The sequence below is a fragment of the Cervus elaphus genome, chromosome 4 (assembly GCF_910594005.1).
Source record: "Cervus elaphus chromosome 4, mCerEla1.1, whole genome shotgun sequence".
NCBI classification, from domain to species: Eukaryota; Metazoa; Chordata; class Mammalia; order Artiodactyla; family Cervidae; genus Cervus; species Cervus elaphus.
The window spans coordinates 37,453,064-37,478,332 of record NC_057818.1 but is presented as its reverse complement, the minus strand read 5'-3'; the positions used below and the strand labels follow the sequence as shown (position 1 = coordinate 37,478,332).

At 40.3% G+C, this 25,269-nt stretch overlaps 1 protein-coding gene and 1 pseudogene across 3 annotated transcripts in view; one reads left to right on the top strand and one right to left on the bottom strand.

Moving 5' to 3' along the window:
* The window catches only part of WWP2 (WW domain containing E3 ubiquitin protein ligase 2), a 149,171-nt gene that overhangs the window by 116,288 nt on the left and 7,614 nt on the right, over nucleotides 1–25,269 (bottom strand). For all 3 annotated transcript variants that reach the window (XM_043898953.1, XM_043898954.1, XM_043898959.1), the window contains 3 exons: nucleotides 17,762–17,846; nucleotides 9,134–9,281; nucleotides 8,659–8,780 (listed from right to left, as the gene is read on the bottom strand). In XM_043898953.1, coding sequence (XP_043754888.1) covers nucleotides 8,659–8,780; nucleotides 9,134–9,281; nucleotides 17,762–17,831 — 340 coding nt within the window. In that variant the 5' untranslated portion in view covers nucleotides 17,832–17,846. Of the gene's footprint in view, nucleotides 1–8,658; nucleotides 8,781–9,133; nucleotides 9,282–17,761; nucleotides 17,847–25,269 lie in introns of those variants that run through there.
* Nucleotides 14,047–14,108, top strand: LOC122692948 (annotated as a pseudogene).

Sequence of the window (25,269 nt, the reverse complement as noted above, 5' to 3'; positions counted from 1 at the left end):
CAAGCTAGAAAGAAATGAAGATCACCCAGTGGGCAGGTACAGATGAAACATATGCCGATGGTCACTGAAGCTGGGTGGATAGGGATTATGTTTGAAAATACCCCGAACAAAAAGGGTTTTAAAAATCAATATTCAACCTCAGAAGCTGGCTTCCGCACAGAGATGACTAGAACCGTCCTTAAGAGCCATACCAGGACTTTTGGTCAAGTCCTCTATGTGCAGCCGCAGCCAGGTCAACGTCCCCGCTGAGTTGGCCCAGGCTGACCATGACGTAACTGCCGGACTTGAGTAAAACCCTCCACTGTAGCACTGCTGGCCAGCAGGGACACAGGAAACATGAGCTGGGTCTCCCAGTCTACCTCCAACCCCAGGGGAAACAAGGGAGAGAATGAAAGGATGAATTATGTCCCCTGGAGCAGAAAAACGCCAGGTGAGGCAAGCGCCACCCTCATGCCCTTTCCCAGGAAAAGTGGTTCCAGGAAAACCCAGCCACAGTGAGAGAAGGGTCACCTCACCTACTGGGAGCCACTTCCCTACAAAACCTTAGATGCCACTCTGGAAGCATTTCTGGCCCAGCAGCTCCCAGAAGAGAACAGATGCCAAGACACAGTCCTGAAACGTCCTGTTCATTCTGCGTTCATACTTGCAAAGACTGCATTTGTCCACCCTTTGCATTATCTCTTGGGACAACCTCAGGGCTGCCTCCCATTTAGGCAAGGAGGTCTCGTATCAGCAAACTGGGTCTCTGCCTGTCCATCTCTGGGATGTGAACTTTCTAATCTTTGGAAAGGAAAGTATCAGAGGAGACAGAATAATATTAATAACTACCATTGCTACTATTAATATAGTACCAACATGTGTCAGGTGCTGTTGTTAGCTCACTGAACCGCAAAACAATATTTTACAGACAAGGAAACAGAAGCATGGAGAAGTGAAGTGACTGTCTGATGTACAAAGCTGGGGGAATCAGGAGTCAAGCCCAGGGAGTCCAACTCCAGCGTCTACACATCTTAACCACTTCTCTCTACACAACAGATTTGCAATCACCAGAAGCAGCCTTGCTCTGAACAGAAGGCATTATGAAACAGGGCCGGAGTATTATCTGTTATCAGCTATGCCATTGCCAGCGTAGGTTTGTTTTTCTAAGAAAAAGCAGCCCAGTGCCCAAATTTTTCCATCAGATTCGGATTTGATATGCCTCACAACTCAACCCAGCCACACGCTCCAAGTGCTAAGGCTGGTGTCAGCAAGAGCAGCAGGAGCTGCAGCCACTGCCATAAGCAACACAGCTCCTGGGAGCCACAGAAAACACCCTCCTGAATCGCTCTGGGCTCAAACAGAAAGTCGCAATAGCAATTACAAAAAAAGGAGTAGAACCGGCAAAACACAAGGGATGGCAAACAGTTCACCAGCAGATAGTCTCCACTAAAGCTAAACAGACACCCACCCTATGAACCAAGTCCACAAGCTAGAGACAGACAGGTAGACAGATTTAACAGTGCCTGCGTCCTCCAAAACATATGTATAAGAATGTCCACAGCAGGGGACTTCCCCAGTAGTCCAGTGGCTAAGACTCCAAACTCCCAATGCAGCGGGCTCGAGTTCAATTCCTGGTCAGAGAACTAGACCCCACATGCCACAACGAAGACTGCAGAGTCCTCGTGCTACAACTAAGACCATGTGCAGCCAAATAAATATATAAGATTTAAAATTTAAAAAAAAAAGAATGTTCACAGCAGTATTGCTCATGATGGCTAAAAACTAGAAGTAACTCAAATGTCTACCAACAGGAGACAAGACAAATAAACTGTAGTATATTCATACAGTAGGTTACCACACCCTAGTAAAGAAAACAACAACAACAACAACTCTCATTTCACACAAAAGCACAGATGAATTTCACAGATATAATGAAGAGCCAGGCACAAGAAAACATATTAGCTAATTTCAGTGATACCAAAATTCAAGAACAGGCAAAACGATTCAATAAAGATAAAATTCAGAATAGTGGTTATCTCAGGGCAGGGCAAGGAAGGGACATGGGGAGACTCCTGGAGTCCTAGGAAAGTTCTCTCTCTTGATCTGAGGGGTCATTACACAGATGTGGACATACGTAAATACTCATTGAGCTGTCTCACTTAAGATTTGTGCACGTTTAAAAGAAAAAAACAACTTGAATACCAAAGGAGAAAGAAAATCAAAAGCACGAATAAAGCAAGAATGTTTTCATTATTAAATAAGACAGGACAAAAGTAAAGGCACTAAGTTTTCAACTCAAACAGCTACAAATGATTAACTGAATAAATAAGGCAAATCTAGAGCAAAGGGTTGAATAAAGTTAACGTTAAAAATGGAAATTAACATTAGAAAATACAATATAATTGATAAGGCCAAATACAATAGCGGTCTTGTGAAAAAATAAATCAAAAGCCAAAAATTAAAAATGTTTATGCCAGGCAAGAGGAAAAAAATTGGGAAAAAATACACAAATATCATAGCTCAGGTGGTAAAGAATCTGCCTGCAATGCAGGAGACCCTGGTTCAATTCCTGGGTCGGGAAGATCCCCTGGAGAAGGGATAGGCTACCCACTCCCGTATTCTTGGGCTTCCCTTGTGACTCAGCTGGTAAAGAATCCGCCTGCAATGCGGGAGACCTGGGTTCGATCCCTGGGTTGGGAAGATTCCCTGGAGAAGGGAAAGGCTACCCAGTCCAGTATTCTGGCTGGAGAATTCCATGGACTGTATAGTCCACATGGGGTCACAAAGAGCCAGACAAAACTGAGCGACTTTCACACAAGTATCAACATTTTTAAGTGAGAAAAATTAGAAACATTTTTTAAAATGAGAATGCTATCTAAAATCTTTATATTAATAATTTGAATATCTCATGAAATGGTTTTCTCAGAAAATATGAATTAACAAAATTGACACAAGATAAATCAGAAAAGCTGAACAAACCAATCATTATGGGGGAAAAAGACTGAAAAAGTCATCAAAGAATTATTTCAGAGAAAGTTGCCAGACCTAGTTGGTTTTATGGGTGAGCTCTTTCCTGCACTCATGGAACAGATAATTCCCATGTTATAGAGTCTATTCCCAAAGTTGGAAAGCACTTCAATTTACTTTATAAAATTAGCCTACCCTCAATTCCAAAGCTGACAAAAATAGTACAAAACTACAAACAAATGTCACTCATGAATATAGATGGAAAACTCCCAAATAAAATATGAAGAAGCAATTCTAACAAAATTTTCAAGGAATAATCTACCATGAGCAATTAGGTATATTCTAGAAATTCTAAGGTTGTTACTACATGGAAATTAATATAATACATCGAAAGGAGAAAAATCATGTAATTATCCCAATGGCCACTTAAAAACTATTTGCTAAAAACTATTTGCAAACCCCATCTAGATTTTTTTTTTAAAGACAACAATGATTAATAAACCAAGAAGACAGGTTACCAACTAATCCTCAACCTCATACCTGAAGAAGTCACTATGAGCTTGGTTATTAAACAGGAAAGGATACCTATTCCATTGCCACTAAAGCAGGAAGTTGTATGCAAAGCAATTGACAAGAAAAAGAAGTATAATTAACTCCTAGGAGGAGCAAAATTATCGATCTTAGAAACCATATAAACATCTACCAAAGGACTTCCCTCGTGGCCCAGTGGTTAAGACTTTGCCTTCCAGTGCAGTGGGTATGGGTTGATCCCTGGTCAGGGAATTAAGATACCCTATGCTTCATGGCCAAAAAAACCAAAACACAGAAAAACAGAAGCAATATTGTAACAAATTCAATAAAGACTTTAAAAATGGCCCACATTAAAAAAAAAAATGTCTACCAAAAAAATCCAAAAGAAACTGTTGAAAGTCTATACTAAGAAGTCGGCAACTTACTGACTATAAAAAATACAGACACTGATAGTCACACATAGCAATAATAAACATTAAGTCAAAAGACAAAGTAGGAAATGATCCCACTGAAAATAATATCAAAGCTTCTTTAAAAATTAAAAGAATCTATCTGAAGATAACATCAAAATGATTTGAGTGAATTTAAAGACATTCCATGTTCCTAAACAGGAAGAATCAGTATTAAAATTCTCCATAAAGGAAACTTTATATATGACAGGATTCCAACAAAATCTCAAGGGATTTGGGGTAGGAGAATAGAAAGAGGGGAGAACCCAATAAAATAAAGTTCATGTGATGGTATCATCCATGCAAAGAAAAAAGGCAGGAAGATTTTGAAAAGAAGAGAAACTTGAACTGTCAGTTATAACAGCTAAGACAGAGTGATTTAAAAAGGCCAATTAAAAAAACAAACAAGGACGTCCCTGGTGGTCCAGTGGCTAAGACTCCAAGCTCCCAATGCAGGAGACTCGGGTTTGATCTCTGGTCAGGGAACTAGATCCCACGAGCCGAAACTAAAAGATCTCCATGCACTGCCACTAAGATCAGAGCAAATACATAAATAGATATTTTAGAAACTAAACAACAAATGAAACATAAAGGCCCAGATATACATATGTTTTTAATATATGCTTAAGGTAGCAACTCAAGTCACTGGGGATATAGATTCAATAAGCAGTGCTAAAGTAATCAGTTAAATATTTGGAAAAATTAAATTAGATCCTTATCAAGAGGGAGAGGATATATGTATACAAATGGCTGATTCATGTTGTTGTACAGCAGAAATTAACACAACATTGTAAAGCAATTACATTACAGTTTTTTAAAAAATAGAATAAAAAATAAATTATATCCCTACTCACAGTGAACACAAAAATAAATTCATTTGGATGGAGAATTAGGTTAAAAAAACAAAATTACAGTAAACTAGAGGAAAATAGAGGTAATCATTTACCTGTTCTCAGAATAAGGGAAAGTCTTTCAAAACATAAAAGAAAGGCTGAAAACATAAAAGGTGACAGATATGACTACAAAATGTTTAAAACATCTGTATGGAAAAAATGTTAAAAAAAAAGATTGCAAAATTAAAATGCAAATGATAAACTGGGAAAACAAAAATTATAAGACAAAGAATAACAGCCTTAATATATAAAGAGCTCTTTCAAAATCAAGACAGAAAAATGCAGTATAAATAAATTTAAAATGCAGTATAAATAAAATAAATGCAGTATAAGTAAATTTCAGTATAAAAATGAGCAAAGGACATTAATAAGGCAAAAAACACACTTTTAAAAAACATTCTGTCTCCTGGAGTAAATCACAGCCTTAAAAAAAGTGGAGTGGCAGTAGAGGGACTTCGAAAACATAACAGCCAAAATGAGTGAGGGGACCTTGCCCAAATCCGGGTTCAGGGAAACCAACTGTAAAACAACACCTTGAGATAAACAGTGAAATCAAATATGAACTGGGTATTAGTTGATAATGAAGAATTTATGTAAATATTGCCAGATGTGACAATGGTACTTTTGTAAAAAGAAAAAAAGTAATTATGTTTAAAAAAAAAAAAGTCCTTTTTTAATGAGATGCATGCTGAAGAATCTAGGATAAGAGCTTGAAACATCTGTAATTTACTTTAAAATACTGAAGCCAAGGCTGATTTGGTGGTCCGGTGTTTAAGATTCTACCTTGTAATGGAGGGGACATCAGTTCAGTCCCTGGTCCAGGAAGATCCCACGTGCCAAGGAGCAACTAAACCCGAGTTCCACAACGACTGAAGCCACAAGAGAAGCCTCTGCCATGAGAAGCCCGCACACTGCAACTAGAGAGTAGCCACTGCTCGTCACAACTAGAGCCCCCTGCGCGGCAACGAAGGCCGAGCACAGCCAAAAATAAAAGAAGTAATAAATAAAATTATTTTTAAGTAATAATAATTAAATAAATAAATAATAAAATACTGCAGCCAAAAATAAATAGATGAAGCAAATCTGGCATAATGTTAATTATCAAATACACACACACACATATTTTTTCTTCTTACAAACAAATCCAAGAAATGCCAAAGTACAATAGAAAGCAGCCATGTCGGCAACAACTGATGGCAGGATAAACAGGGAGAACTTCTCTGGAGAGTAATCTTGCAATATGTGTCCAAAGCCTTGAAAAATGTTTAAACCCAGCAAGTCAGTGTTCAGTAATTTAACACAAATTTTCAACAACTGGTACAAAACTCTGTAAACTCATAAGAGTACCATCACGGCATTATCTGTGACTGTGAAAATTATCTGTGACCACTGAAAATTACTCAAGTGCTCAACCTTAAATTTTCACATAGTCATCTGACAGACGACTACCAGACAGACATCAAAAATTGACTTTTGAAAAAAAAAATTGGCTTTTGAAGAACAATTAAAGTTACATTGATATATTTTATAGTACAGCAGTGACAGAAAACAGTATGGTAGTTCCTCAAAAAATTAAGAGAATTACCACATGATCCTGCTATTCTACTTCTGAATATATTTCCAAAAGAACTGAAAGCATGGACTTGAAGAGATATTTGCATACCCATGTTCACAACAGCACTGTTCACTACAGGAAAAAAAGTAGTGGTTCAAGTGTCCTTTAATGGATGGATGGATCAACAAAATGTGGTGTATCCATACAATGGAATATTATTCAATATTAAACAGGTGATTCCAGGGAAATACATGATGGTCCAGTGGTTAGGACTCTGCGCTTTCCTTGCTGAGGGCACGGGTTCAATGCCTGGTTGGGGAGCTAAGACCCTGAAAGCCACACAGCTTGACCAAGATAATTAAAATAAATTTTAAAAAAAGAGAGAAAAGGTGGTTCTGATACACGCCACGTGAATGAGCCTTAAGGACATTATGCTGAGTGAAAGATGGTTAGGGCATGATTCTACTTATAGGCAATGTCTAGATTCAAAGAGACAGAGAGTAGAATGGTGGAGGTTGAGGGAATCGAGGAAGTTGCTGTTTAATGGGTACAGAGTTCGAGTCTGGCAAGATGAAAAAGCTCTGGAGATGGATGGAGATGATGGCTACAGAATCATGTGAATGAAGTTAATGACACTCAACTCGACATTTTAAATTGTTAAGAAGGTGAGTTTTATATTATGTGTTTTTAATCACAATTAAAATAAAGATATATTAACACATTCTAATTTATTTTTATGGCTATACCATTCAGCATGAGGATCTTAGTTCCCCAGCCAGGGATTGAACCCATGCCTCCTACTTAAGACTTCCCTACAGTGGAAGCAGAGAGTCTTAAGCACTGAACCATCAAGGAAGTCTCTATATTAATAAATTCTGAAGATAAAAAAAGGCATGTTGCAAAATAATATGATCATGTATGATCTCAATTTTGTTTCACTGACATCTTAAATATTAAGACACTGTATACATGGGAAAAAAAAAACACCTCGCAATGGTATATATCAAAAAGTTAACAATAATTATCACTAGGTACTGTGCTTTCAGTAGAATTTATTTTCTTTGTGTGTCTGTGCTTTTGTGTAAGTCCCAACTTTTCTACAGTTACCTTTGCCATTGAAAGCAAAAGGACGCCGACTGGACACAAGAAAAAGGAGAGAAAAAACACACGCATGTCGGCTGAGGATCCTAATGGGAGAACGCCCAGAAGTACATTTCCAAATGACACAGTAAACATAATTACCCTTGAGAATCAAATTATAAAAGGTAGACTAGCGTGTGGGAAAATAAAGACCAACTCAGAAGACAGAGCAGGGGTGGTTCCCTGTCGAATTAGAACAGAGGCAGGCCCTGATTTTAGATGCTTCCCGAACCCACAGTGGACGCACCACGTCACTGTGTGCCCAGCAGAAAGGGAGAGACTGGGGGAGCCTCGCACAGCACTCAAGAGGCCCATCAGAAAGGACAGGCTCAAAAAGGGGAGACCCTTGAATCTCCACGCTCCCCTCCCCTACCTCTCTCTCAAGCTACATCCACGTTCAGAAAATATTTGCTAGACAGCAGACATCAAGAGAAGAAGGAGCCTTTCTTTCTGTGGCATTCCCTCACCACATCTGGTGTTGCTCTGAATAGAGGCTTTATGAGGGAGGGTCCAGATGCCACAACCACGAGCTACTCCACTGACCACAAACAGCAATAAACAGACGTTAGGATTTAGATCTCTGTGTAGCAGAGACACATTGAATAGTCATGATGGAGCTTCCATCACATTCCAATACCCAGGAAATGTTTATCAAATGCCTGCACAGGGCACCATTTGTAACACCATCCCTTGCAGACACAAACGCACACGTGCACACACACACAGACACACACACACGCATGGAGCTCCTTTGTTCTGTTTGAGGGATCAGACTGGGAAAATAATGATTTAGGCTGGAGGCATTCAACAGTCTGATTCTACACATCACACATTAGGAAAAGAGGGGCAGGGGCAGACGGAGAGTACAGACATCCCTGAGGAAAGATCAAGAGGGACACGTCACTGCATCCCACCAGGAAGGGCCCTGGACCACGGGGACTGAGTCCCACAGTAGAGGCAGAGGGTAGCCCTCAGCTTTCCTAGAACTCCAGGGAGTTCTAGGGAGCAGAGTCACTGCAGCCCCTGGTCCAGGAGGACACGGTACCAACCATGTTTATCTGCCATGTGAGAAAGATCCCCGCCTTCATATCCCTTCCCCACACCCACAAGTGAATCACGTCAGCCAAGCCTGCACCATACATACTTTTGCCCCCATTGTTCTTCAGGACATTGGAGAGGCTGACGGAGGCGGTGCCTAGCAGTTCATTTCTCAAGGTGTGGCAGCTCCAGACCTTCAGGTCTAAATGACTCTGGGCTGTGACATTCCTGGAAAACAAATACTTGATTCATCACATCCAAGCAGACCAGTCATTCCTGTAACTTAGAAGAAGGCAGAGAAATTATACTGCTGTCATCTTAGAGATGAGGAGGGGACCTCACAGAGGAAGACAGTCACAGATACCCTTCCCCACCCCACCCCCACCCAAGCTGACCCTGTAACCATCTAGCAAACAATGAATGCTCTGTGAGCTCAACGATGTAAAAACACCTAAAGAGAAGGTGCCTGGGTACCCAAGGCAGAGGACTAGAGGCTGATAGACAAAACCTGGATCTCCCACAACCCCCATCTTGACCTCTCCCGGGGGAGCTGCATTCGGAGAGAAGGGGTTTTCTCTTACAAAATGATGATCTCGTTCCACAGAAGCTCGGAGCTCCCAATTCGCTTTCCAGTCTTCTTGGTCTCACTGGGGAGTCCATCCACGGCCACTTCCACAAACGAGTTAATTCGAGGTTGACGACTATGCACCTTGGGCTTTGCTGACACCACTGGCCGGGAAAGACAGAAAAAGTCAAGGATGAGTCAGAGGGCTCCCAACTGCCCCCCTGTGGCACATGTTCTCCCTCTTTTTTGTTGTTTCCTTTAAAAAAAGAAATTTTGCTTTTTCCTCACTCTAAAAAGACTTTTTTTAAATGTAAGGATATAAAAATATATATAGCACAAGCAAAGAAGATAAGGAAAAAAAAATCACTCTTAACCTGAAAACACTGGGATGATTATCATTAAGTGATATCAGACTTTTTCTGATATCTGGTAAATACAGACTTTTTCTGGACTTTCATCTCCTATGTCCCTAAATCCTTAAAAACTCCTCTCCCCCCAAAATTCATTTCAAAAGCTACAACCTAAGCCCGTTTATAAGGATATGCCATTAGTGAACTATTCTTCCATTTTTGAATAAATTGCCTCCAACTTTTTGGCTCAGGGAAAACGACCACAAATGTATAAAGTATCTGCATGCATTTATGAATATTCTTCCAAAGGATATGAACATTAAAAAATGTTTAAAAAAAACTTTAAAAAAGTTCTTAAAAGCACTCAATTCCTTTCTAAACCCACGTAGATACCCATCAGTACTATAGGAACATATCTATTTCACCAAACACTGCATAGCACTGAGCACTGTTTTTTTTTTCACTCTTCACAAATCAAAAAAAACAGCATAGAGATAACAGCTAAGAGTTAATAAGCACTTATTACAGATACTATGCTGTGCACATGTTATCTCACCGAATCCTTACAGTGAGGCAGGAAATAACATCATCACTCCATTTCCCCCCATGAGGACACAGGCTTGGGGAAACTAGGTCACTTCCCCAGGCTACACATTCAGGAGCTTCGAGCCAGGATGTGCCTCTGGCTGCCCAACTCCACACCATGCCGTACGTCATGACCGGACTTTGCTTATTTGTTCTCATTTGCTTCTTCAGTCACTAGCCGGATTGAATATTTTTCCCATGTACTTGTTAACCATCTGCATTTCCTCTTCTGTTCATTTCCTTGTGTGGCAGCATTTCTGATGTTCACATGGTACTGGCTAGCCAGGGACTCAGTACTACCTAAGCAAGCATATGCCCAGGGCTGGATGCTAGACAAGCTCCTCTTATACTATGTATCAGTCACAGTGGAAACTCCAGGTCACTAGGACAAAACCCATCTACCTGGCTTCTACCCTATGCCCCAAACCAGAAGATATAACTGACGATCCTCACCAGTGATGACAAGACTGCCTGAGCTCCCACCAAAAGTTAGCATCCTTCTCCCTCCCAGATCCTTCTGAGGGGTGGCAATCCTTTAAGGGTCCACAACCGGGACAGGGCAAAGCCACCTCTGACTCTCTCCTAGCAATCCTTGTCTTCTCCAGGCCCCAGAAAACAGGAGAGAGAAGTCAAGGAACAACAGCAACGAAGCTGTGGTGGAGTTTCAGAAGCAACAATGGATGGTCCTAGGAAAAAAGGTTGTAGTACCGGGAAATGTGGCCCAGAGTGGGAACATGAGACTACTACACAGAGATCGAGGTTAACTGAGGCCACCTAGCGGGGTGAGAGTAGCTCTGCATGCAGACCCTTAAATCTAAAAAGAAAACAGGGACTACTTGCAGAGTCCTACCATTTAGAGCAAGACAGTTTCTTTGAAATCAACAAGTTTAAGCCTTTTATTTAACAGTTGGGCCAACTAAGATCCAGAGAGGTAAGACAATGTATCCAAAATCAGAGAGCTACTCAGAGCAGTGCTCAACCTTGAACCAAGTCTCCCAGCCCCCGGGCCAGTTCTGTGAACTCTGCCATCATGCTTCCTTTTGGCCCTTGTTTTTTGTTTGTTTAAATATTTATTTATTTGGCTGCGCTAGGTCTTAGTTGCGGCACGTGGGATCTAGTTCCCTGGATCAGAGATGGAACCCAGGCTCCCGGCACTGGGAACACGGAGTCTTAGCCACCGGACCACCAGAGAAGTTCTGGTCCTTGTTTTTTAGTATTTACTTAAAAATATATATATATACACACACACACATATATATATATAAAATGTGTGTATATACATATATATATAATTTCAGACGTTTAGAAAAGTTGTGAGACTAACACAAAGAATTCTTATAAACCCTTCACCCAGAATCACCAAACATTAACTTTTCACTGTATCTGCTTTATCATTCTCTTTTTCTCCCTTGATTTTCTCTCATACACATACTCATTTTTAACTAAAACAACCAGTCTATCCTAAAGGAGATCAGTCCTGGGTGTTCATTGGAAGGACTGATGCTGAAGCTGAAACTCCAGTACTTTGGCCACCTCATGCGAAGAGCTGACTCATTGGAAAAGACCCTGATGCTGCGACGGATTGGGGGCAGGAGGAGAAGGGGACGACAGAGGATGAGATGGTTGGATGGCATCACCGACCCGATGGACATGGGTTTGAGTAAACTCCGGGAGTTGGTGATGGGAGGCCTGGCGTGTTGTGATTCATGGGGTCGCAAAGAGTCGGACACGACTGAGCGACTGAACTGAACTGAATTGAAGAGTGAGTTGTAGACACTATGCCCCTTTAGTCCTAAATATTTCAAGCTGTCTTTTCTAATAACTATGACATTTTCTAACAGAACCATAGTATAATTATCAACATTGTACTATTATCTATTATCTAAGGTACTATTATCTAAGGTACAGACATTATTCAAATTTTGCAAATTATCTTATCGATGTCCATTATAGCAAAAGAGAAAAGGAAAGATTTTTTTCTAGTCCCAACGCAAGCTAAGATCACATAGTGTGCTGCTGCTCCTGCTAGGTCGCTTCAGTCGTGTTCGACTCTGTGCGACCCCACAGACAGAAGCCCACCAGGCTCCCCCGTCCCTGGGATTCTCCACGTAAGAGTACTGGAGTGGGGTGCCATTGCCTTCTCTGTCACATAGTGTAGTTAGTGTTTTTACCATGAAGTTTCCAATTTACAGAAAAACTGAAGAAAAATAATAGCATACTCTTCACCAATTGTTATCATTTTGCTACATTCACTTTTTTCCCCCTCTCTGTGACCATCACCAATGCTACCCAGAGAACCTCTACAATAATGAAAATATCCGCTCCATCACTGTTCAATACACTGCTGCAATATACACATGGATACAAAGCACTTAAACTATGCTAGTGAGACTGAGGATTTGAGCTTTAAATTTTATTTAATTTGAATTTTAATGTAAATAGTTATTTGTGGCTACACTTTCTAACCTATTGGATAGCAAAAGATACAGATGTAAGACATCTATGTCTGTATGTGTACGTATATACATATATATCCACACATTTTAATTTTTTGGTAAACTATTTGAAAGTAAGTTGTAGACTTCATGACAGATCAGCCCAAATTACTTTCAGAAAGCAACTGCTAACAATAAGGACATTCTCCCACCCCACCTCTACCCCACTGTTATCATACTTAAAAAAAAATCTACAGTCACTCCCTCCTTCATTTGATATCCATTCCATATTCAAATCTCCCCAATTATTCTAAATATATTTTTAAAGCTGTTTTTCCCCCAACCCAGGATCCAATCAAGATGCATAAATTATTTTCAGTTGCTGTCTCCTTAATCTTTTAACACCTAGAATGCACTCCCTTCTTCTTCCATGACAATGATTTTTTTTTTTTCTTCCATGACAATGATTTTTAAAGACTTCCACCAGATGTCTCATAGAACACACTGAATCCTCATTTTTCTGATTGTTCCCTCGTGGTTAGATGCACATTGAACATTTTTGTCAAGAATACTAACCACGCAGGTTCCTGAATTTCCTGAATTAGCCAAGTGAGTGAAGTCACTCAGTCGTGTCCAACTCTTTGCGACCCCATGGACTGTAGCCTACCAGGCTCCTCCCTCCATGGGATTCTCCAGGCATGAATACTGGAGTGGGTTGCCATTTCCTTCTCCAGGGGATCTTCCCGACCCAGGGACCCAGGGATCGAACCCGGGTCTCCTGCATTGCAGGCAAACGTTTTAACCTCTGAGCCACCAGGGAAGCCTTAACCACGCAGGTTAGGATGTAGACTTACTGTATACACCAGGCAATCCCCTTATTGGGGATGCTAATTTTGATCCTGTGGTTAATGTGGGCCCAGTTTGCCAGGTCACTTCACTGTAAAGATACATTTCCTTTCAATAATTTATAATTAATTAATTTTGAATGTTTTAAATGGTATTTTGAATGTTTCTTGTTCTTAAAAGATAAGTCAAAATAAAGGTCTCACATTCATCTACAGTTTATTTATTCACTATTTGAGGAAATATAAAATGCCAGTTTCTTACACATGGAGTCAAATCTTCACATAGCATTTAAATTTTAAAGTTAACAAATAAGGTAAAAATCACATATTTCCAAAATGACATCCCTGAAGAGCTCTTAGGAAGGCAACAGAAGAGAGGGTGGCATATTATCCTTCAATAGATTCCAAACAGCCAGATTTTTGCTTTGCTGTGCTGTTTTTGGTGTTCCTTCAGCTAAATATCAGATAAAATAGTTGGCTTACATTTGAGGGCCTTGGTGTCTTTAAAATTTGATTTTAAAACTCTAGGACTAGGGGAAGGGTAAACTGGGAGACTGGGATTGACATATATACATACTACTATATATAAAAGAGATAACTAATAAGGACCTACTTATAGCACAAGGAATACTACTCAATACACTCTGTAATGACCTATATAGGAAAACAATCTTTAAAAAGAGTGGATAGTGCTCGCATTAGCAGCCCATATACTAAGATTAGCGTGGCCCCTGCACAAGGCTGACACACAAATTCATGAAGCAGTCCATATTTTTTAAATCAGATGACACAAATAGATGGAGAAATATACCATGTTCGTGGATTGGAAGAATCAGTATAGTGAAAATGTGTATACTACCCAAAGCAATATATAGACTGAACACAATCCCTATCAAGCTACCAATGGTATTTTTCACAGAACTAGAATAATTTCACAATTTGTATGGAAATACAAAAAACCTCAAATAGCCAAAGCAATCTTGAGAAGGAAGAATGGAACTGGAGGAATCAACCTGCCTGACTTTAGACCATACTACAAAGCTACAGCCATCAAGACAGTATGGTACTAGCACAAACACAGACATATAGATCAATGGAACAAAATAAAAAGCCCAGAGATAAATCCATGCACCTATGGACACCATATCTTTGACAAAGGAGGCAAAAAAATACAATGGCAAAAAGACAATCCCTTTAACAAGTGATGCTGGGAAAACTGGTCAACCACCTGTAAAAGAATGAAACTAGAATACTTTCTAACACCATACACAAAAATAAACTCAAAATAGATTAAAGATCTAAATGTAAGACCAGAAACTATAAAACTCTTAGAGGAAAACATAGGCAGAACACTCTCTGACATAAATGATAGCAAGATCCTCTATGACCCACCTTCCAGAGTAATGGAAATAAAAACAAAAACAAACAAATGGGACCTAATTAAACTTAAAAGCTTTTGCACAACAAAGGAAACTATAAGCAAGGTGAAAAGGCAGCCTTCAGAATGGGAGATAATAATAGCAAATGAAACAACTGACAAAGAATTAATCTCCAAAATATATAAGCAGCTCATGCAACTCGATATCAGAAAAATAAATGACCCAATCAAAAAGTAGGCCAAAGAACTAAACAGACATTTCTCCAAATAAGACATACAGATGGCTAAGAAACACATGAGTGATGCTGACATCACTCATTATCAGAGAAATGCAAATCAAAATCACAATGAGGCACCATCTCATGCTGGTCAGAATGGCTGCCATCAAAAAGTCTACAAACAATAAGTACTGGAGAGGGTATGGAGAAAAGCGAACCCTCTTACCCTGCTGATGGGAATGCAAACTAGTACAGCCACTATGGAGAACAGTGTGGAGATTCCTTAAAAAATTGGAAATAGAACTGCCAAACGACCCAGCAATCCCACTGCTGGGCATACACACCGAGGAAACCAGAACTGAAAGAGACACGTGTATCCCAATGTTCACTGCAGCACTGTTTACAACAACTAGGGCATAGAAGCAACTTAGATGTCCATCGGCAGATGAATGGATAAGGAAGCTGTGGTACATGTACACAATGGAATATTACTCAGCTATAAAAAAAAGAATGCATTTGAGTCAGTTCCAATGAGGTGGATGAAACTGGAGCCTATCATACAAAGTAAGTCAGAAAGAGAAACACCAAACAGCATATTAACACATATATATGGAATTTAGAAAGACAGTAACAACGACCCTATATGCAACACAGCAAAAGAGACACAGATGTAAAGACCAGACTTTTGAACTCTGTGAGAGAAGGCAAGGGTGAGATCATTTGAGAGAATAGCATTGAAACACGTATATTACCATATGTAAAATAGGTGACCAGTGCGAGTTCGATGCATGAAGCAGGGCACTCAAAGTCAGTGCTCTGGGACAACCCAGAGGGATGGGGTAGGGAGGGAGATGGGAGGGGGGTTCAGGATGGGGGACACGCATGGCTGATTCATGTCGATGTATGACAAAAACCACCACAATATTGTAATTAGTCTCCAATTAAAGAAATTAAAAGAAAAAAAAGAGTAGATATACGTTTATGTATAACTGTTATGTTTACGTGTTGGTTTATGAAACCAACACAACATTGTAAATCAACTACACTCCAATAAAATTTTTTAAAAATCTCTAGGACTACACGATGGAGAGGCACAGAGAACTAAGGCAGATAGAGGGAACAACAGGCCACAGTTCCCTAATTATACCTGAGGCTCCATCCATGAAATACATGGGAGGAAGAACCACCCACAATGTTTAAGTTGCTGTTTTTATCCTTCTCTCTTTCCCCCACCATTTTCCTGGTCAGTATTACCAAGTTCCTATAGCTTAAGTGCATGTATGATGAGATGCACCTGTATTATCAAGTTAGTTCTCGCCACACTAGTAAGAAAATACACACGGGGGAAAGGCAACAGAGAAACCTTTAGAAGTCAGTGTGTTGTGTTCCTGAGTAACATGGCCCCAAAAGAGGGACCTCAGGATATCGCAGGTTTCCATGGGCAGGCTTCTGTTTTGACCTAGTCCTGCTAATTACTAGATAAGGCAGTACAAACTGTAATCTCAAATTCAAAACCCTGGCAGTTCACTCTAATCCTTCTCCCAAGTGCCACAACTAAGACCCTGTGCAGCCAAATAAATGAACATTTGTAAAAAAATAAAATACAGGTAGAATGTTAAATACTACCAGGGGCTGAGAAGAAAAAGATAAAGTAGCAAAAAGAGGAGAGACATGAAGAAATCAAGATGGGGGTCTTCAGATGGGGGAGTCAGGGAAGGCCTAGTTGAACAGGGTGACTTTGGGGTAAAGACCTGCAGAAAGTAAGGATATAGACCAGGTAGATAACTGGGTCAAAATGGTTATTTCACTCAGAGAGGATAGCAAGTGCAAAGGCCTAGGGATGGGAGCGTGCCTGGCAGGGGCCATGAATAGCAAGGGAGGTCCACATGGACCTGTGCGTCTAGCCAGAGTGGAGTCAACGTGGAACAGAAATGAGGAGTGGCAGGGGTCGTATTACGTGGGATCTTCAACTTGTACACTGAATGAGGGAAACAGTCCTTGATATGTTTGAGCAGAGGAGTGACAGGAGCTGGCTTCCATTTTAAGGAGATCACGGGTTGTTGTGTGATCAACAGAATGAAGTGGGGCAAGGGGAAGAAGCAGAAAGCCGGGTTGGGAGGCTTCTGCCTTAATCTAAGGTGGAGATGATGCCAGCTGGTGGGACGGTGGGGGTGGTGAGAAGTGGCTGAACATGGCCCCAGTTTTGAGGATAGACATAAGCAGATTTGCTGAAAACAGGATTTTGAGAAAAAAAAATCAGGAGGTCAGTTCCAGGCATGTCACATTTTGGATGTTTACTAAGCGTTCTGGTGGAGATGACAAATGGGCTACTGGATATACAAACCTGGAGGTCAGAAACAAGGCCAGGCTGGAGGTACAAATGTGGCAGTAATCTTATTATTGGTGACACCTTAAAGTGATATGGTTGGATGAGCTCACCAAGGGGATGAGCGTAGATAGAAAAGAGCCCTGGGGAGGGAAGGAACTGCCATTTTGTATAATTCTTCTGAAAAGTTCCTTTTTTTCCTTCTTCTGCAAGAAGTCCAACTTTAGGGGATTTCCATGGTAATTCAGTGCTTAAGACTCCACACTTCCAATGCAGGGGGTGCACATTCGATCCCTGGTCAGAGAACTAAGACCCTACATGCTGCGTGGTACAGCCAAAAAAAATGTTTTAATTTAATTCTTTAAAAAATTAAGAATTCCAGCTATAATATGACAACCCTGTAAGGATGAATAGTTTTGCTCATAAGCCAAGATGTGGTATAATTCCACCTCTTTCCCAAAGATGGGGCTGGGCCTTAAATGATAAACTTCATACCGTGCCACTCACCTTTCAGGATAAGCTGAGACTTCTCAAAAGGCAGGGCCACCCCTGCCCGGCTGGAGCTGGCAGATGCCATGTCATCACCAGGACACTGAAAGACACAGCAGCAGATTAGAGGACATCTGATAAGAGACTGAGGAACTGAGCTCAATCTTAATATCTGAGTTTAAAGAGACAGAAGCAAGAAAATAGCAACATCCAAGCAACTGCAGTCATCAGCAGCCATGCTGCTTCTGGCCGAGCGATGTCTGTCTGTCTCTCTTGCAATGACTACTGAATCTGGTAGGACTTGGATGAGCTGAGGACACAGCACTGCTACATCTGAGTCTTAAGGAGGGAGAGCCTAAAATAATATCTCTATAAGTAAAGTCACAGTTCATCAATTAAAAAAACAAAAGTAGGGGAACTAAGATCCCACATGCTGCAGGGCAACTAAGCCCACACGCCACAACTACTGAGCCGGTGAGCTCTAGAGTCCGTGGTCCACAAGAAAAACCTGCCTGCCACAACTAGAGAAAGCCCATGACAGAGAAAGCCCATTTCACAACAAAGACCCAGTGCAGCCAAAAATAAATAAATGGACAGAAGCTTTTAATAAACATTTCTCTAAAGAAGATATACCAATAAGTGTGCTTATTGGACAAGGAAATGACAGGCCAGGATTCAATCTACATCTTCTGATTCCAAAGGCCCACAGTTATCCAGTTGACTACCCTGTGATCACCTGCATGTGCACATGAACCAGGCCAATAAGCACATGAAATAATTCTTGATTGACAACATCAGCCATAAGGTACACCCATCACTCCATCTTGGCTAGAAGCAGAAGTCTATCTTGCCTTCTGAATGGATCTTTTTACTCATATATAATTGCATAACATCGTCATTTGGAAAATATTGGTTCACTGAGGTCTGTAGATAGTCCAAATGTTGACATGTTTCATCATACTCTATCCAAAAAAATCCCATTTGTGAATGTCACCGCTGATCTCATCAGACAAGTTTTTGAGTGCTGGGAAGCTGTTAAGCTTTTTGTGGTAGATGTAAGGGCTCCAAAATTTCTAATTTCCACTTAAAACTCACATTTTATCATTGGCAACAAGTACTGTCAGTTGTTTTCCTTGAAGTGACAGGCTCACTTCATTCATCTTCAGGAAAATGTCTGCCAAACTCCCAAATCTATTAACATTAGTTTGTCTGTTGATTTTTTTACAAAGCAAAAATGGTATTTCATGAGAAAAGTAACTATATAATTCAGCTCTCGATTCAGTCATACAAGTGCTTTTTTTCAACACAGCCATTATACTCCGGTACACAGCAAAAGGTGTTTTAGGCATATTTTCCATTTTCATCACACAGAATATTAGTCATTTTACTGCTTCATCGAGCACATTTTCAAGTGAAACTGGCTTTTTCTTTCCTCTTTACTGAGTGGGTCGTGGTGAGGAACACAGTGGCAGTAGCCTGGGCTGGTCACACTGCCCTGATTCACACTATGGCACCAACATGTTCACTGACCTTTGCTTTTGCACCATAAGTGCCAATGTGTCACAGTGAAAGAAGGCAAAGTTATCATGAGAACAGCTTTGACCTTGCAAAACCCTAAAAGTCATGAGGGGCCACCAGGGGCCTGAGGACCACACCCAAGAACAGCTACTGTAAAACACTATGACCAGGGCTTCTCTGGTGGTCCACAATGAAGAATAGCCCCTGCTCACTCTTGTGCAGCCCGTGTGCATCAATGAAGACCCAGTACAGCCAAAAATAAATAAATAAATCTTATTTAAAAACCAAAAATAAAAATGACCCAATTCCATTCCTTTATCTGGCTGAGTAATATTCTATTTGTAGAGCCATGGATGGACCGAGAGGCTGTCATATAGAGTGAAGCAGGGCTAAAAGAGAAAAACAAATACTGTATATTAATGCATATATATGGAATCTAGAAAAAATGGTACAGATGAACCAATCTGTAAGGCAGGAATAGAGACGAGGACATACAGAGCAGATGTGCAGACATGGGGTGGGGGGAGGGGATGAGCTGGGAGACTGGAATTGATACACTGCTACATGTACAACAGATAGCTAGTGGGAACCTGCTATACAATACAGGGAGTTCAGCTCAGTGCTCTGTGCTGACCTACATGGGTGGGATCAGTTCAGTCGCTCAGTCGTGTCCGACTCTGCAACCCAATGTACCACACCATGCCAGGCTTCCCTGTCCATCACCAGCTCCCAGAGCTTGCTCAAACCCATGTCTGTGGAGTTGGTGATGTCATCCAACCATCCCATCCTCTGTCGTCCCCTTCTCCGTCTGCCCTCAATCTTTCCCAGCATCAAGGTCTTTTCTAATGAGCCAGTTCTTTGCAGCAGATGGCCAAAGTGCTGGGATGGAGGGGGTCTAAGAGGGAGAGGATATATGTACACATAAAGCTGGTTCACTTCACTGTACAGCAGAAACTAATACAACATTGTAAAGCAATTATACCCCAGTTTAAAGAAAGAACACTACGAGATTCCGATTCCATTCAACATCATTTGTACCTTCTTTCATTCTATTTGTATCTGATCTCTTCTCTTAACTTCCTCTCCTGAAGAGCTGTTTAGCCTTAAAACGTGGTTATGAATGCACCACATTATTCTAAGAATGGAAGTCCTTTGTATGAGAATTAAATGTAGCTACAGCTAAATCACATTGACTTTGACATTTTCCACAGATGAATTCTATGCTTCAAGATTTCGGCAAAAACAAAACAAAACCATTTGCCTACTTTATGAGATATATCCAGTCCAAAAAAAATTTTAAGGGGCCAGTTGTTTCTCTAGGCTAGTCTGTAACAGGCATTTTTACTTCGATCTTAAATGTAAAGCAGCAGTGGAAACTTCTGGAATGTTATGGGTAACATACAGGAATACAATACTGCAACTATTCTTATCAAGACTTCTGGAGACCAGACATTCATGGTACTAAACCCAATAGTGAATTCTCAATCCTTGTCTTAGATGACCTATTGGCAGCTTCAGATAAAATGGATGGTTGACTCTTTCTTCCTTTAAATGCTTTCTCCTCTGGACACCACACCTGCTTGATTCTCTTCCTGCCTCTCAGGCTGCTTTTTCTCAGCCTCCTTCATTGACTTCTTCTCTGCTCCTGAACCTTCAACCACCCGTGTGTCCCATAGCTTAGCCCTTGCACGTCTCCCCTTGGTTATCTCAGCACATCTCATGGTTTTACCTACCATCTCTTTGTGAATGATCCCAAATGGCTGTGTCCAGTATGAATCTCACCCTTGAACCTCAGGTCCTCTTGTCCATTGACAAAACTGAGCTTCTGACATCTGCCCTCAATCCTGTTCTGTGTCTCAGTTAATGACAACTCCTTCCATCTATACTTCTGGAAGCAATGAAAATTCAGTGGTATCTGGCAAACTCTGATTGAGTTAAAGATGCATCCTGAATATTCATTGGAAGGACTGATGCTGAAGGTGAAGCTCCAATACTTTGGCCCCCTGATGCAAAGAGCCAGTTTATTAGAAAAGACCCTGAGGCTGGGAAAGACTGAAGGCAGGAGGAGAAGGGGACGACAGAGGATGAGATGGTTGGATGGCATCACTGACTCAATGGACATGAGTTTGAGCAAGCTCTGGGAGATGGTGAAGGACAGGGAAGCCAGGCCTGCTGCAGTCCATGGGGCCGCAGAGAGTCAGACATGACTGAGCAACTGAGTGACAACAACAATAACTGTACCTCCCAGGATTCCACCCCTAGGTATATGCGGGGGGGGGGAAATCTTCCAACCAGTGCAGAAGAAACCATGTTTCAAATGTTCAACAAGGCAATGTTCATAACAGCAAACATTTATAAATAACCCAAATGCCCAACAGTGAGAGGAAGGAATAAATTGTGAAATAGCTACAAAATGTGATGCTATATACTTCTTGAAATGTAGGAATTCAGCCTTCACACACAAACACCAAACTATAATACTAGAACTAAAAAGAAAAAAAAAAATTATCAGCATACCAATAGGACAATCCCATTGGTATACATTTGAACCTACACCAAACAAGTGTGTCTACTGTTGTGGACACACATAAATGGACTAAAAGTACAGAAGCATGGATGCGAAGGAACCACATCAAGCTGAGGACAGACTTTACCTCTGGAGGAGCAGAGGAGGGAGCAGGGGGACTGGCGCGAACAGAGAGAGACCAAAGGAACTTCAACTGTATCTGCCACATTTCATTCTTTAAAGGAAAAAGTATTGAAGCAAATATGGCAAAATGTTAATATTCATTAAATCCAGATGGTGGCTTTTATGACTGTTTGTTATCTTATTCTCCGAACCACTTCATATGTTTGATCTTTTTTCATAATTTAACAGTAATTTTAAAAAAGAAAAAAAAAGAGGGTATCTTGAGTAATGAAGGAACGATTAATGATTGTAAATTAAGCCTCAGGGCTTTCAGTAACAGAGTTTCAAGCACTAAAAGTTGGAAATCCATTATTTGTAGGCTTTAAAAAAAAAAGAATAATTTAAAAATCTTTACATCTACTGAGACTTGTTTTCTCCTAAAGCAACTCGACTGAGTGTAGTTTTTAAACTAGCTTGTTCTCCCTGAGCTTTAGCTGTTTTTAGCCTTTGGATGGAACTCGAGAGAATTCTGGAGGATGAGACTCAAAAAGCCCTCTCATGTTCTATTAAATGGGAGGAAGACCAAACCTCTTGATCTATACTTCATGGCCCGAAAACAAAATCAATCAGATAAATTCCAAAGGCAGCTCAGAGCAAAACCAACAGGGAAAGCAGAAGAAATAGATAAAACCACCATGTTTTCTTTCTCTAATGCCTTTTATAATTACAGTCCACTGTTTACTAACAATAACTCATGTTATTTACGCAGGGCTTTGTCTGTCTCTCCAGATCCATTAGCAAGATACCACCCTGACACTACAAGGTAGGTCTCGAACTGAACCTTTCCAATCCATGTATAAATACAAATAACCATCACTATTGAAGGAAGTCAGATCCTACCCCAAAGTACCTGCAATTTCTGTCTCAGGGCCCCATGTTGGACATGGTTCCAGTGGGCATGAGGTCCAAACTCCTAACACCCACTTTAGGAAGCTTATGAAACCTGAAATCCCGATTTTACACTTCGCCTGTCTAAGCAATGCAACTAAATAACTCTTTACATGCTCAAGTAAATTTTTCCCCTGCTAATAATGATGAAAGTATTTGCATTCAAGTCATTCCCAAGAAAACTGAGTTAGCATAAATGTGGGACAGGCAGAGGGAGGAGGGAGAACATGCTAAAATATGACCAAAGGTTAAAGATGCACAAAGAATTTCATTATTCAAGGGAGTGATGGATTTATTGGGAGAAAAAGAGGGGAGCTGGAACTAAGTGTGGTAGATCTACCCACATTTCCTTAAAAAATAAAAAACATTGTCTTCTGAACTTCACCTCTATGTAAATCTCAATAAGCACTTTTTAAAATAAAATATAAAATAACAGAGTAGAAAATATAAAAGTATATCATACATAAAGGAAAGTATTATTTCATAAAAACTGTGTTTAGGGACTTCCCTGGGAGTTCAATGGCTTAGACTCCACATTCCCAATGCAGGTAGGTAGGCCTGGGTCCAAAGCCTGGTCAAGAAACTAGACCCCACATGCTGCAACTAAAAATCCTGAGTGCTGCAACTAAGATCAGACGTAGCCAAATGAATGAATAATTAATTAATTAATTAATTAAACACTTGTAAAGGTCACAGCCCAGGGACAGAGACCCATTAAGAGACTCAGATTTAAGGAATTCCCCAGTAGTCCAGTGGTTAGGACTCTGTGCTCTCACTGCTGAGGGCCCAGGTCAGGGAAGTAAAATCCCACAAGTCATGCAGCCCAACACGAACAAAAAAATGAGATTCAACCATGAAATTATAAAATGCTTTCTCTCCCCCACATTCTGCCACTATATCAAGGGTCCAAAATATTAATAAGAACAGTGGATTACAGTTGAGAGGTAAAAGGTATACACTCTATTTAAGAAAAAGTTCTTAAGGAGGACCAGAGACACAAGGGAAACAAAAACAAGGATACTAGCATATTATGAGCTTCAGGTACCTTCAGTTACTTCAGTCATTAAATATAAGCCAACTCCAAGCCAGATTACACAAAATGCCCAACTAGATAAAAGCCTGTCCACTCACCCCAGGTCTTACTATCTAATACATCATGCCTGGCTTTCAACTAGAAATTATAAGCTATACTAAAAGGCAAGGAAAAATAGTGTGAAGGGACAAAGCAAGCATATAATTAGACTCAGATATGACACAGATTTTCGAATGATCAGACAGGGAATTTAGGATAACTATTATTAATATCTTAAGAGCTCTAAGGGAAAAAGCAGACAACATTTAAAAACAGAGGGGTTAAAAAATAAGAAAGTAAGAAAAACAGAGGGGTAATAGTAAGCAGAGACATGGAAACTCTAAGAATACAAAGAAAATGCAGAACACGGTAACAGAAATGAAGAAGGCCTCGACAGGCCCATGAATAGCCTGGACATGACCGAGGAAAGAAACAGTAAGCTTGGAAAGAAATTAACAGAAACATTCCAAACTAAAATGCAAAGAGGAAAAAAAAAAAAAAGAAAAAACAGAAACTGCCAAGAACTGTGGGACAGTTTTAAAGGGTATAAAATACACATAACTAAAATACCAGAAGAGAGAATGGGGCAAAAGAAATATCTGGAGTTACATGGCCAATAACTTCCTAAAATTAATGACATACACCAAACCACAGATCCAGGAAGCTCATAAGAATCAAAAATACCAAAGTTAATTTGACTTTTTAAGACAAAAATCAGAAAATAAACTTAAGGCTGATTCATATCAATGTATGACAAAACCCACTGAAATGTTGTGAAGTAATTAGCCTCCAACTAATAAAAAAAATTTTTTTAAATTAAAAAATAAAAAAATAAATAAATAAACTTAAGAAAGAAGAGAATGCAATGGGATATTTACAGTGTTAAAAGGAAAAACCCACCAACCTAGAATTTTCCATCCAATGAAGTTACCATTCAAAGTGAAGGAGAAAAAGTGATACTCTCAAACAAAAACCTAAAAAAAAAAAAAGAAAAAAAAAAAAAAACCTGCTCTGCAAAAACTGCTGAAAAGAAGTTCCTTAGAAAGAAGGAAAATTATATAGGTCAGAGACTTATATCTACACAGAGGGAAGGGCGTGCATGCATGCGTGCATGTGTGCACACGTGCATGCATGAATGCCCAGTCATGTCCGACTCTTTGCAACCCCATGGACTGTAGCCAGCCAGGCTTCTCTGTCCATGGAATTTTCCTGGCAAGAATACTGGAGTGGGTTGCCATTTCCTCCTCCAGGGGATCTTCCTAACCCAGAGATCAAACCAAGTCTCCTGTGTCTTCTTCATTGCAGACAGAGTTTTTACCACTGAGCTACCAGGAAAGAGCATGAGAGAAGGAATAAATG